Below are 15,678 nucleotides of genomic sequence, written 5' to 3' on the forward strand. Positions count from 1 at the left end.
GTTAGCTCTTCTTGTTGAAGAGCTAACTATCCTAAATATATATGCACCCAATACAGGAGCACCCAGATTCATAAAGCAAGTCCTTAGAGACCTACAAAGAGACTTAGACTCCCATACAATAATAATGGGAGACTTTAATACCACACTGTCAACACGAGACAGATCAATGAGACAGAAAGTTAACAAGGATATCCAGGAATTGAACTCAACTCTGCATCAAGCAGACCTAATAGACATCTACAGAACTCTCCACCCCAAATCAACAGAATATACATTCTTCTCAGCACCACATCACACTTATTCCAAAACTTACCACATAGTTGGAAATAAAGCACTCCTTAGCAAATGTAAAAGAACAGAAATTATAACAAACTGTCTCTCAGACCACAGTGCAATCAAACTAGAACTCAGGACTAAGAAATTCAGTCAAAACCGCTCAACTACATGGAAACTGAACAACCTGCTCCTGAGTGACTACTGGGTACATAACGAAATGAAGGCAGAAATAAAGATGTTCTTTGAAACCAATGAGAACAAAGACACAACATACCAGAATCTTTGGGACACATTTAAAGTAGTTTGTAGACAGAAATTTATAGCACTAAATGGATACAAGAGAAAGTAGGAAAGATCTAAAATTGACATCCTAGCATCACAATTAAAAGAACTAGAGAAGCAAGAGCAAACACATTCAAAAGCCAGCAGAAGGCAAGAAATAACTAAGATCAGAGCAGAACTGAAGGAGATAGAGGCACAAAAAACCCTTCCAAAAAAATCAGTGAATGCACGAGCTGTTTTTTTAAAAGATCAACAAAATTGATAGACCGCTAGCAAGACTAATATAGAAGAAAAGAAGAAGATTCAAATAGATGCATAAAAATGATAAAGGGGATATTACCACCGATCCCACAGAAAGAAAAACTATCATCAGAGAATAATATAAACACCTCTATGCAAACAAACTAGAAAATCTAGAAGAAATCGATGAATTCCTGGACAAATACACTCTCCCAAGACTAAACCAGGAAGAAGTTGAATTCCTAAAGAGACCAATAGCAGGCTCTGAAATTGAGGCAATAATTAGTAGCCTACCAATCAAAAAAAGTCCAGGACTGGACGGATTCACAGCTGAACTCTACCAGAGGTACAAGGAGGAGCGGGTACCATTCCTTCCGAAACTATTCCAATCAACAGAAAAAGAGGGAATCCTCCCTAACTCATTTTATGAGGCCAACATCATCCTGATACCATATCTGGCAGAGACACAACAAAGAGAATTTAGGCCAATATCCCTGATGAACATCGATGCAAAAATCCTCAATAAAATACTGTCCAACTGATTCCAGCAGCACATCAAAAAGCTTATCCACCATGATCAAGTGGACTTCATCCCTGGGATGCAAGGCTGGTTCAACATACTCAAATCAATAAATGTAATCCAGCATATAAACAGAACCAAAGACAAAAACCACATGATTATCTCAATAGATGCTGAAAAGGCCTTTGACAACATTCAACAGCCCTTCATGCTAAAAATTCTCAATAAATTCGGTATTGATGGAACGTATCTCAAAATAATAAGAGCTATTTATGACAAACCCACAGCCAATATCATACTCAATGGGCAAAAATTGGAAGCATTCCCCTTAAAAACTGGCACAAGATGGACACCCTCTCTCACCATTCCTATTCAACGTAGTGTTGAGGTTCTGGCCAGGGCAATCAGGCAAGAGAAAGAAATAAAGGGCATTCAGTTAGGAAAGGAAGAAGTCAAATTGTCCCTGTTTGCAGATGACATGATTGTCTATTTGGAAAACCCCATCATCTCAGCCCAAAATCTCCTCAGGCTGATAAGCAACTTCAGCAAAGTCTCAGGATACAAAATCAACGTGCAAAAATCATACACATTCTTATACACCAATAACAGACAAACAGAGAGCCAAATCATGAACGAATTCCCATTCACAATTGCTTCAAAGAGAATAAAATACCTAGGAATCCAACTTACAAGGGATGTGAAGGACCTCTTCAAGGAGAACTACAAACTACTGCTCAATGAAATAAAAGAATTCACAAACAAGTGGAATAAGATTCCATGCTTATGGATAGGAGGAATCGATGTTGGGAAAATGGCCATACTGCCCAAGGTAATTTAGAGATTCAATGTCATCCACATTAAGCTATCAATGACTTTCTTCACAGAATTGGAAAAAATCTACTTTAAAGTCCATGTGAAACCAAAAAAGAGCCCTCATTGCCAAGACAATCTTAAGCCAAAAGAACAAAGCAGGAGGCATCATGCTACCTGACTTCAAACTATACTACAAGGCTACAGTAACCAAAACAGCATGGTACTGGTACCAAAACAGAGATATAGACCAATGGAACAGAACAGAACCCTCATAAATAATACCACACATCTACAACCATCTGATCTTTGACAAACCGGACAAAAACAAGAAATAGGGAAAGGATTCCCTATTTAATAAATGGTGCTGGGAAAATTTCCTAGCCATATGTAAAAAGTTGAAGCTGGATCCCTTCCTTACTCCTTATACAAAAATTAACTCAAGATGGATTAGAGACTTAAATGTTAGACCTAAAAGCATAAAAACCCTAGAAGAAAACCTAGGCAATACCGTTCAGGACATAGACTTGGGCAAGGACTTCATGTCTAAAACACCAAAAACAATGGCAACAAAAGCCAAAATTGGCAAATGAGATCGAATTAAACTAAAGAACTTCTGCACAGCAAAAGAAACTACCATCAGAGTGAACAGGCAACCTACAGAATGGGAGAAAAATTTTGCAATCTACTCATCTGACAAAGGGCTAATATCCAGAACCTACAAAGAATTCAATCAAACTTACAAGAAGAAAACAAACAACCCCATCAAAAAGTGGGCAAAGGATATGAACAGACGCTTCTCAAAAGAAGATATTTATGCAGCCAACAGACACGTGAAAAAATGTTCATCATCACTCGCCATCAGAGAAATGCAAATCAAAACCACAATGAGATACCATCTCACACCAGTTAGAATGGCAATCATTAAAAAGTCAGGAAACAACAGGTGCTGGAGAGGATGTGGAGAAATAGGAACACTTTTACACTGTTGGTGGGACTGTAAACTAGTTCAACCATTGTGGAAGACAGTGTGGCGATTCCTCAAGGATCTAGAACTAGAAATACCATTTGACCCAGCCATCCCATTACTGGGGATATACCCAAAGGATTATAAATCATGCTGCTAGAAAGACACATGCACATGTATGTTTATTGCGGCACTATTCACAATAGCAAAGACTTGGAACCAACCCAAATGTGTATCAATGACAGACTGGATTAAGAAAATGTGGCACATATATACCATGGAATACTATACAGCCATAAAAAAAGGATGAGTTCATGTCCTTTGCAGGGACATGGATGTAGCTAGAAATGTAGCTAGAAACTATCATTCTCAGCAAACTATCGCAAGAACAGTAAACCAAACACCGCATGTTCTCACTCATAGGTGGGAATTGAACAATGAGATCGCTTGGACACAGGAAGGGGAACATCATACACCGGGGCCTGTTGTGGGATGGGAGGAGAGGGGAGGGATAGCATTAGGAGATATACCTAATGTAAATGACAAGTTAATGGGTGCAGCACACCAACATGGCACATGTATACATATGTAACAAACGTGTACGTTGTGCACATGTACCCCAGAACATAAAGTATAATAATAATAATAATAATAATTGAGGATCAGAGAGGTAACGTCACACATTAAAAGAGAATGGCAGCTGGATATAGAACCTATGCATAGACTCCTAAGGGTTCGTGTACTTCATCACTATGTTTCTTACTTTCTATTCCAAAAATGTGAAGAGTATCATCTAAAAGCTCAGGATCAAAATGTATTTTAAAAAGATTTATAATAATACAAAGATCATTGCTTTATTTTTTAATTTAGAAAAGAGCAGGATAAAGCTTCGCAAATTTTGACATTAGTTTTTCTACCAAATATTGATACCAAAGAAACATCAATCACATATAATTTGGGATGGAATCCTAATCTACTAATGAGTATTTCACATTGTAATTTTCATTCATTTGGCCTGGCATGGGGGCTCCTGCCTATAATCACAGTGCTTTGGGAGGCTGAGGCAGGCAAATTGCTGGAGCTCAGAAGTTCGAGACCAGCCTGGGCAATATGGTGAAAGCCCGCCTCTACAAAAAATACAAAAATTAGCCAGACGTGGTGGCACACGCCTGTAGTCCCAGCTACTCAGGAGGCTGAGTTGGGAGGATGGCTTGAGCCTGGGAAGTGGAGGTTGCAGTGAGCCAAGATTGTACCACTGCACTCCAGCCTGGGTAACAGTGTCAGACCGTGTTTCAAAAAAATAAAATAAATAAAATAAAAAGGGTTCATGCATTTAAACTCATATCATATCATCACTTTCAGACCTGAAAACTTTTAGTCTGTTTCTTCCAGTATTTCTAAGTGAAATTACTTACTTTCAGGAAATAGTCATTATCAGTTTGGGGGCCAGCTTTTGGATATCATAATGTAAAAATCATAACACACATCTATTTTCTGTAGTTCCCCACAGACAGCCCTTTTTAAAAACATGGAAAGAACTGCTAAGCTATATAATAAGAAAATATTAAGTTGCTGACAGTAGATAATATACAGAACAATAAAATCACACATTTTCCATGTATAATTTTACGTGTGGTTTAAAACACACACCACGCTACGATCTTACATTGTTCAACATTAATGGCATTACATGTTAATATATCTTCAGGCAGTTACCCCAAATTGTCATCACTGGTTGTTCCGGAAGAATAAGATTAGGGAAAACTTTCTCTGATCATTCTGCATATGTCTGGAATGTTTACATTTTAAATGTGTAATTCTAACAAATTAATTAATAACTTTGGCTTTCTTACCTGAGAAAATACAGATAGTAACACCACAGGTAATATGGAATGTTCTGCTTTTATCCAACAATCTCCTGGTTCTCCTGCTTGGAACCTAAACAAAAATCATTTATTATGGTAAAAATAGTGCAACAAATGTGATAAAAATTCTTCAGGATAGCATTGTTCATTATGTCAAAATTTTTAAAATATGTCAGAAACCTATTAATCAAAACTTGGTGAGATGAATTAGGATCTATCTAGTTAATGAAAAACCTAAACCATTAAAAAATAAATGTGAGAAGGCTATATAATTGATATGGAAAGATGTTTAAGATACTTTGTTAGGTAAAAAAAGTTACAAAACATAAACTACACAGTGATCTTATATTGATCAACATTAATGGTATTATATGTTAGTGTATCTGCAGGCACTTTCCACAAATTGTCATTAGTGGTTGTTCTGGCAGAATAAAATGAGGGTAAACTTTCTCTGATCATTTTGCATATTTCTGGAATGTTTAAGTTTGAAAATCTATAGGATTTCCTTTTGTAGTCAAAAAATAAGATTATTTTAAAATGAAGCAATCTCATCTATAGTTTGAAATGCCTGCTTGATCTTATAACAAATTAAAATGTCAAGCACCTTTGAATGACTGTTTCACACTCGGGGCAAATCTTTAAGAATTATTTAACACTGAGGGACTTAGGTGGGAACTTGTCATTCCCCGCCACTTATCTTCTCTTTCTCCAAGCCAAGCCAATAGCCAACCACAGGGATCAAAACCTAGCAGTTTAAATGGTAGGCAACCTAGAGAGAGTTATTTTCACAGATTACTGCATTAAAAGGAAAGAGTTTCTAAATATAATTACGTAGAAAGGGTTGAGAAGTTTTCCTAGAGTAAATCTGCATATATCAAATTCATAGAACATCAAAGTGATCTCAAGTTAACTCCTTTTAAAATATCAATATCTATCCCGTGGTGCCTTGCTTAGTGAATCTTACGGAAGAAGAATCAAGATGCATACACACATAGTCACACATATACACAAAAACAGACAAATACAAAAAAGAATTTTTGCTGAGTTTTAGCAGAATAACTGTTTTTCTGTTTTCTTACATACTTCATTTTACAACACTACATATAACAAATGACATCACTATTTAATCAAGACATGTTTCTCAAGCCTATTACACACTTCAGAATGAGTATGTGTGTTAAGCAGAGATAAGTTGTTGCCAACACCAGCAATCGTTTCGTGTATTGCTCAGAATCTAAAGGACTCTAGTTTGCTTACCTAGATTTAGCTAAGTGAAAATACAGAATCTCAGTGAGACATGACATAATGGAAAGAACTCAAATTAGGATTGACCTTAGCTCTGCCATTCACTAGTCTCGAAGTTACTCAAAACCTCTATGCCTGAGGTTTCTTGTGTGTGAAATGAAACTAACCATACCGGATTCCAGAATCCCTGTATTTGCCAGCGTGTATGTGAAATACTAAGCATAGTGGTGGAAATCCCTGTTAATAATATTACTATTATCCTCTGCCCTTATCCAATTATTCTGTTGTTGCAGAATAATTCACAGATCAACTTGACAGGTGACATGGCTTTTACCATCATCTTAGAAGAAATCACTCCAGCCAAAAGTCAGACTATGAAAACTAAACAAACTAATATATGACTGTTACACTTGATTTTTATGCTGGAATTTGTAACTAGGACTGTTTTTTCTTACCTTCTGTGATCCTCGGAGGTAAGCCAAGAGTATTCGGCACATGGGTAGAAGGATAAGGCTGCAGTTGAGGTTAAGAACAGATGCGGAGGCTCTGCTTAGACACAGTCCTAGCTGAACAAAGAAGGCAAGGTCAGCACACAGTTAAGGACAATAGTAAAGCCCTGACCTGGCTCTACAAGCTACAGGTCTTACCCTATTGCTCTTTTAAGAATCATGTCAAATACCAACTCCTTCAAGAGCCTTGAATAGTCCCTTTTCCTCTTACTAAAACCCCCTATGAACAATTGTTTTCTTTCTGTTCTGCACTGCCTTAAAACTTAGTACTCCTCGCATTAATGATAGTGTTACAATCACCTGTAAACACTGTTCCCACAGAAACTCCATTTCTTGTTCTGCCCCTAACCCACTGTTCTGGCTGTTAAGAGTCTTGAGAGTTTCTGTATATACTGCACCTCCACATGCATGTGGTGTTGGACCCTTTGCTCACTGATAACGTCACAGTTTTCAAGCAAGTTTTTCATGCATGTTCTCTCTCTCTGGAACACTCTCAGTCTCCACACGACCCACCCATTTACACACCACAGCTTTTCTGCAAGCTCTGCTTATCAGTAACTCTATTCATCTTTCTGATCACATAGTAAGCACGACTCTTCTAGAGTTCTTTCCTGGCCGGAAACTAGGTGAGAACCCACTGGTATATATGCACTCATTGCTTTCTGTACTTCCCTGATTATGTCTCTAATCTTCTTTCTAATCTTTTTAAAAAGTTTTATTTTGTTTTTAATTGACAAATAATAATTGTATATGTATGGATACAATATGATGTTTTAATACATGTATATATCATGAAATGATCAAATCAAGCTATTTTACATATACATCCCCCAAAACACTTATCATTTCTTTGTGATAAATTTATTTATTTATTTTTATTTTATTTTACTTTATTTACTTTATTGTATTTACTTTTTCTCCCAGGCTGAGCGCAGTGGTGCCATCAGGGCTCACTGCAGCCCTTTCCTCCTAGGTTCAAGTTATCCTCCTGCCTCAGTCTTATGAGTAGTTAGGACTACAGATGCATGCCACGTGGTGAGAATATTTAAAATCCACTCTTAGTCGGGCATGGTGTAATGTACCTGTAGTCCCAGTTACTCTGGAGACTGGGGCAGGAGGATTGCTTGAGCCCAGGAGCTTGAGGCTGCAGTGAGTCATGTTAATGCCACTGGAGTCCAGCCTGGGTGACAGGGCGAAACCCTGTCTCAAAAAATAAAAAAAATTAAAATTAAAATACACTCTTAGCTATTTTGAAAAATACAATACACTATTATTAACTATAGTCACCATGTTGTGCAATCGATTACCAGGCCTATTTCTTCTAACCGAAACTTTGTACACTCTGTCCACTGCCATCCCCACCCTCTGGTAACCACCATTCTACTCTGTACTTCTATGATTTCAACTCTTTTAGATTCAAAATGTAAGTGAGATCATACAGTATTTGTCTTTCTCTGCGTGGCTTATTTCACGTAGCATAACATCCTCTAGATAATCCACGTTGCTAAAAATGACCAATCTTAAATAAGATGGTGCCTTGAAAAAACTGAGATTCATATATTTGACTATGTCTTGGGAGGAGGATATATCCATTATTTTAAGCATCATTTTCATTTGGTGACAGCTAACTTAAAGCATTATCTTCATATGTTCACACCGAAAGCATTATGTTCATACTACAACAAATGAAGAATATAATGGAATAAAAATGCAGAGATGTTAGCAAAAGCACACCTATTTCTTATTATTAGCCACACATAGTTTGGATCAATTTATGCTTATTAATACATGAAACCTCTTTCTGCAACCCTAGGAAGTTATTAAAAATATTATCTTTCTTCTTAAAAGAAAAGGAATATTGAGTCATAATGAAGTTAAGAATTTACCCAACATAAGACAATCAGAAAGTTGTGGAGCCAGGATTCAAACTCAGATATTCTGACTCCAGCATCTATACTATTAACCCCTACTTTATCGTGCTGCTAAATTGCCTTTAAAAAGAAAATGTCCAGAAGGCACATATTAGGTAATAAACATTTTGTTGAATGACTTGATGAATGAACAAACATTTGAGGTAAGTGGTTTTAGACAACCATCCTAGATAAGACTTCTCTCCTAGTAACCCTCTCCAGGCCCAATAAGGTTATTGTTCTTGTTCTTTTATCATTAAAGGAAACTGAGGTATAAATATTTGAGAAGTACTAGACAAGGTCACAGCCTCATATACATTAAGGATTGCCTACACAGTATTATTAGGATGGGATTCCCAGCATAATTATTCTGTTACTTCCATTTAGTGTGTGACATGTTACCTTGAATTTTTATGTTTTAACTTTTTTCTGTAAGTAAATGTTAAACCCCTCAAGACCAGGGTAAGTATTTCTAAAATGTTTTAATATTACGCTACATTTTTATTTCAATTATCTGTTTATCATTTGCTTTTGAATATACTTTAATGTAATCATCAGATCTACCCTGACAAGCTGAGTAGATGTTATTATTGCCACGTCAGAGATGAAGAGCTGTTACAAAATAATAATAATTAGGTCCACAACAAGAAATCCTGATTCAATGACTTTGGGCAGTGCCTGAACATGGACATTTGTGAAAGCTTTCCAGATGATTCTAATATGCCACCTGGGTTGAATACCACTACCTAAGGCTATTTAGCCAACTGTACTCTTTACAAGTTATGAAACAATGGCAACCGTTAAATTATAGCAAGCAAATGTAATTGCATATTTCCAAACTTACAGGCCAAATGTAGCTTTAAAAATACCATTTTTATATTAAGAATACAAAAGTAAATAGTCTAGGCATAAATAAAAAACAAAGCAAGAACAATAAAAATCTCATCTATAGAAAGCTGACACAGTAAGGTACAACAAACAGGTTTACCATCTCTTTATCATCCAATACAGAACAGTCGCTAGGCTAAGTGTTTTTAATGCATCAATGAAAATATTTTCAAAAACCTTGTGAAGTAAGAACTGTTATACTCATTTTTTTACAGATGACTCGTATAAGGATCTTAGAAGCTGTATACCTTGTCCAAAGTCAAACTAGTTGAAAAGGATTTCTGTACGCTGGACTCTATGACTCTTCATCTCAGGGTTAAAACTAAGGCAAAAAATGTACTGAAGGATATGAAAGGATAAATACTAAATTGAGAGACATGAGAAAAGCCTACTCCAATGGCTCCTATAGGCCATATGCATTATCCTTAGTTGCCAGTAAAGTATGTTAGTTAAACAGAGGTCTTGGGTTTCATCTTCTATCAAGCATGACTACATTATTTATTACTTAGTCACAAGTTACCCCTATAGTCCTAGCCAGCACCATTTCCTCTTTAGTTGAAAATATGAATTTATGTGTTTGTGTCTTATAAGACCTCAAACTTCTCTGACTTTCTATGCATTACCTTAATTCTTATATATTATCACAAGGACATTCCATGGAGAAGCAGAAACCCCAAAGGCACCTCATTTCTCCTTATAACTGCCTCTCAACTCTAGGATCTGGCTTACTCCTCCTTTCTACTCTTTTCCTGCACTCAGGTAGTAAGTTTTTCAAAGGCAGCATCATTATTTTATTTTTTTACAGCTATATATCCTCAGCCCTAACAAAATGGTAGTATTCAGTAAATGTTTGTTGAATTGAGCTGAATCTTTAAACACAGATACCATGCTCTGATAAGCATTTTATTTGGTTACAACTCTCAAGTTAGTTCAAATATTTACAATCTGTGTGGCTATTTTATTCACAAAGCTTATATGTCCACCAATAACTTTAAATTGCTCAGCTTGCAGTATCATGGAAAATATTATGAAGTGGTCACTGAAAATTCCCCACTGTTATCAAGAAGATGAAGTCATACACACACACACACACACACACACACACACACATACATATACACACACATATATATATATATACACACACACATATATATATATATATCAAAAAGCAGGCACCTCAAGAAAATTCCTAGTTACATTATTCTTAGTCCCATAATCTGTAGGCAACTCTATCCATCAAATTGGGCAATCAATAAATCCTGAGTGAATACATGTATGGGAGCTGAAAAAAAAGAAATTGAACTCATGGAGACAGAGAATAGGCTGAGAAGAGTAGTGGGAAGTGGGGAGATGAAGAGGCAATGGTTAATGGGTACATGAACTCAGTACCCATTAAAAGGAATAATATCTATTGTTTGATAGGACAATAGGGCAACTACAGTTAACAAGAATTTACTGTATATTCCAAAATAACTAAAAGAGTGGAATTACAATTTTCCCAACATAAAGAAATGATAAATGGTTGAGGTGATAGATAGCCCAACTACTCTTACTACACATTGCATGTTTGTATCAAAATATCATGTGTACTTTACACGTATATGCAATTACTATAATAATTAAAAATTAAAATTGTGTAAGAAGGTAAATCTAAGCAAGCTTCAAGAAGAAGTCTTGTGTGAATAAATGAATGGATGAATAGAAATAAATAATAAGCAAATTTAGAATACATATATTTTGACAAATATAAAGGCACAAATGTTTTTATTAATAGATTTTGAAAAGACTAAAGACTTAGTCTGAAAGAAAGTAGGACGAGACCCAAGATGGCTGACTAGATACAGCCAGGAGGAACATCTCACACTGAGAGACAGGGACATGGGGAAGACTAGCAAACTCTGAGCAGATCTTCAGCAGGAAAGCATTGAGAGTGGGTGAAAGTGAGGACACAAACAGTGGGCTGAACTTGGGGAGGAAGCTGGGAGCCCTGTAGGGGGCTGTTGAGCACTGGGTCTCGTTCCTGGACCCCAGCAACTCCTGGGGAAGGAGTGAGTTAAACAGGTGAGGAGTGCTCTGTCCTCACCAGGAACCTCCAAAAGTCCTGGCAGCAAGAGAGCCCATGACTCCTACAGACACTTGAGCTGACAGATAGAGTTGGTAGAGAGGTGGAAGAAACAGGATTCCAGCCTATGCAGAGCCTAGAGGGTTTGGCACAGGAACAGTTGCAGTGGAGCACGGGCAGGGTGCCCATCCCCCAAGACTCTCCATGTCCTTCTAAGTGATGTCAGCCTTTGAGAGACTCTCGGACCTAAGGAGAGTATGGTGGTGTTGCAAATGGGATGGGACCAGTCCAAACAGCACATCCCCTGTCTGCTGGTCTCTCCTGGGTACAGCCTGACTGTATGTTCCTGCTTGAAGCATATCCTCCGATGCCCAACCAAGTTGCTTCCCAGGGGTTATCATCATAGCTCCTTCACTGGAAGACTGTGCCTGTTTGTCGAAGAACTCCAGTAGACCAGCCCCTGACAATGCACACTAGCCAACCTGAAGCCTTGCCCCACTACAGTCTCCCTCTCCCCATGTGGGCAGACCTCACCTCCCTTACCCAGCCAGTACATGTGTGTGAATGCATCCCACTGTGCCACCACAGATGATACAGAGCTCACTATCTAACCCCTTGCTGATGCAGGAGTGCCCTGTTACACTACCACCAACAGCACAAATGCATACATGGACGCTGGCAACTCTGCCTCTGCCACCGCCCTGCACCAGCCACATTGCCACTGCCATAGGCATGAGCATACACAGGACCACTTCAGGCTCACTCCCACCAGTGCACCACCCAAGCCTACAGGAGTGAACCCTGCTAGCACCAGCTTTGTAGAGTTGTGGCCAGTAGACTGGGATACCTGAGCCCTCCAGTGAATCAGATTCCTTACCTCAAAGGGCCAGAGACCGAAGCTGGGTGCCTAGTACAGCCGCCCAGAGTTAATCATGCAGTCCAGGAGTGCTGAGCTGATCCTTGGCCCCCTAAAACCTTCCAGAAATAAAGTCAGTCTACTGAACCTACCTTAAACCACAACCAAATTTCCAAAGGCATCAACGAAAATAAAATTGTAAAAATCTCCATCCAAAGAACAGTAACTTCAAAGACTAAAGGAACATCAGTCCACATAGATGAGAAGGAATCTGGCAACTCAAAAATCTAGAGTGTCTTCTTACTTCCAAATGACCACATTAGGTCCCAAGCGATAGTTCTTAACTAGGCTGAAATGGCTAAAATGACAGAAATATAATTCAGAATATAGATAGAACCAAACATCATAGAGATTCAGGAGAAAATTGAAACCAAATCAAAGGAAACTAAGAAATATAGTAAAATGATGCAAGAACTGAAAGATGAAATGACCATTTTAAGTAAGAACCAAACTGATCTGATAGAGCTAAAAAACTCACTACTAGAATTTCATAATCCAATCACAAGTATTAACAGCAGAATACACCAAGCTGTGGAAAGAATGTTAGAGCTTGAAGGCCAGTTCTCCAAATTAACTCAGACAAAAATAAAGAAAAAAGAATGAATAAAACCTCCAGGAAATATGGGATTAAGTAAAAGGGGCAACTTACTAATTGGCATCCCTGAGAGAGAATAAGCAAATTGGAAAACATGTCTGAGGATATAATTCATGGAAATTTCCCCAACTCTGCTAGATAGGCTATCACTCAAATTCAGAAAATGCAGAGAACCCCTGTGAGATCCTATACAAGATGACCATCCCCAAAACACAGTCATCAGATTCTCCAAGATCAAAATGAAAGAAAAACTGTTAAAGGCAGCTAGAGAGAAGGGGCAAGTCAAACTACAAAGGGAATACTTTCAGGCTAAAGTGGACCTTTGAACAGAAACCCTACAAGACAGTCAAAATTGGGGGACTATATTCAGTATTCCTAAGGAAAAAAATCCCAACCAAGAATTTCATATCCAGCGAAACTAAACTTCATAAACAAAGGAGAAATAAGATACTTTTCAGGCAAGCAATAGCTAAGGAAATTCCTAACCACAAGACTTGCCTTATAAGAGATCCTGAAGGGAGTGCTAAATATAAAGACAAAAGACCATTACCAGCCACAACAAAACAAACTTAAGTACGTAGACCATTGATACCATAAAGCAACTACACAATAAAGTCTGCATAATAACTAGCTAACAACATGATGATAGGAACAAATTCACATATATCAGTAATAACCTTGAATGTAAACAGGCTAAATGCCCTAATTAAAAGACAGAGTGGCAAACTGGAAAAAGACACAAGAGCCAACTGAATGCTGTCTTCAACAGACCCATCTGACATGCAATGACATTCATAGGTTCAAAGTAAAAGGATGCAAAAAAATCTACCAAGTAAACAGAAAACAGAAAAAAGCAAGAGTTGCTACTCTGGTTTCCGACAAAACATACTTTAAACCAACAATGAACAAAAAAGACAAAGAAGGGCATTACATAATGGTAAAGGGTTCAATTTAATAAGAAGACCTAATTATTCTAAGTAGATATGAACTCAACACAGGAGCACCCGGATTCATAAAAAAAGTTCTTAGGGCCCTATGAAGAGACTTAGATAACCGCACAAAAATAACAGAAGACTTCAAAACCCCTCTAATATTATTAGGCATATCCTTGAGTCAGAAAACTAACAAAGATATTCAAGACATGATCTTGTCACTTGACCAAATGGACCTAACAGATATCTACAGGACAATCTACCCCCAAACAAGTGAATATACAATCTTCTTATCTGCACATTGTATATACTCTAAAATTGACCACATGCTCAGCCATAAAACAATTTTCAGCAAAATTTAAAAACCTCAAATCATACCAACCACACTCTTGGACCACAATGCAATAGAAATATAACTCAACACTAAGAAGATTGCTTGAAACCATGCAATTACATGAAAATTAAATAACCGGCTCCTGAATGACTTTTGGGTAAACAATGAAATTAAGGTAAAAATCAAGAAATTCTTTGAAACTAAGAACAAAGATACAACATACCAGAATCTCTGAGACACAGCTAAAGGAGTGTTGAGAGGGAAGTTTACAGCACTAAGCACCCACATCAAAAAGTTAGAAAGACTTCAAATTAACTACCTAACACCACAGCTAGGGGAACAAAAAATAACCAAAATCAGAGCTGAACTGAATGAAACTGAAGGAGGAAAAATCATACAAAAGTTCAGCAAATGGTAAAATTGGTTTTTTGAAAGAATAAATAAGACTGATAGACTGCTAGCTAGACTAATATAGAAAAAGAGAGACGATCCAAATAAACACAATCAGAAATGACAAAGGAAACATTATCACAGGCTTCAGAGAAGTACAAAAAACACTCAGAGACAATTTTGAGCATCTTTATGCAAACAAACTATGAAACCTAAAAGAAATGAAGAAATTTCTGGAAACATAGACCCTCCAAAATTGAACCAGGAAGAAATCGATACCCTGAATAGACCAAATAATAAGTTCCAAAATTGAATCAATAATAAAAATCCTACCAGTCAGAGAAAACGCAGGACCAGACAGATTCATAGCCAAATTCAACCAGATGTATAAAGAAGAGATAGTACCATTCCTACTAAAATTATTCCAAAAACATGAGGAGACTTTCCTCTAACTCATTCTGGTACCAAAACCAGGATCATTCTGGTACCAAAACCTGGCAGAGATACTACGAAAAAAGAAAACTTCAGGCCAATATCCTTGATGAAAATAGAAGCAAAAATCCCCCCAAAATATTAATAAATCAAGTCCAGCAGCAATCAAAAAGTTAATTCACCACAATCAAGTAGGCTTTATACCTGAGACAAAGGCTGCTCCAACATACACAAATCAATAAATGGTATATATCACACAAACTTAAATATTAAAAAACCATGATCATCTCAATAGACGCAGAGAAGACTTTGAGTAAAATTCAACATTGCTTCATGTTAAAAACCCTCAATAAACTAGGCATTGAAGTAACATAACTCAAAATAATAAGAGCCATCTATGACAAACCCACAGCCAACATCACTTTGAAAAGGGAAAAGCTGTAAGTATTCCCCTTGAGAACGGAAACAAGACAAGGATGCCCTCTCTCCTCTCACCGTAATA

The 15,678-nt window shown here is 37.3% G+C and overlaps 1 protein-coding gene across 4 annotated transcripts in view; it reads right to left on the reverse strand.

The window, feature by feature from the left end:
* Nucleotides 1-15,678, reverse strand: part of NOX4 (NADPH oxidase 4) — a 165,521-nt gene that overhangs the window by 117,545 nt on the left and 32,298 nt on the right. For all 4 annotated transcript variants that reach the window (XM_023209124.1, XM_023209122.1, XM_023209123.1 and 1 more), the window contains 2 exons: nt 6,661-6,771; nt 4,949-5,033 (listed from right to left, as the gene is read on the reverse strand). In XM_023209124.1, the coding sequence (XP_023064892.1) occupies nt 4,949-5,033; nt 6,661-6,771 (196 nt within the window). The remainder of the gene's footprint in view (nt 1-4,948; nt 5,034-6,660; nt 6,772-15,678) is intronic.

The sequence above is a fragment of the Piliocolobus tephrosceles genome, chromosome 13 (assembly GCF_002776525.5).
Source record: "Piliocolobus tephrosceles isolate RC106 chromosome 13, ASM277652v3, whole genome shotgun sequence".
NCBI classification, from domain to species: Eukaryota; Metazoa; Chordata; class Mammalia; order Primates; family Cercopithecidae; genus Piliocolobus; species Piliocolobus tephrosceles.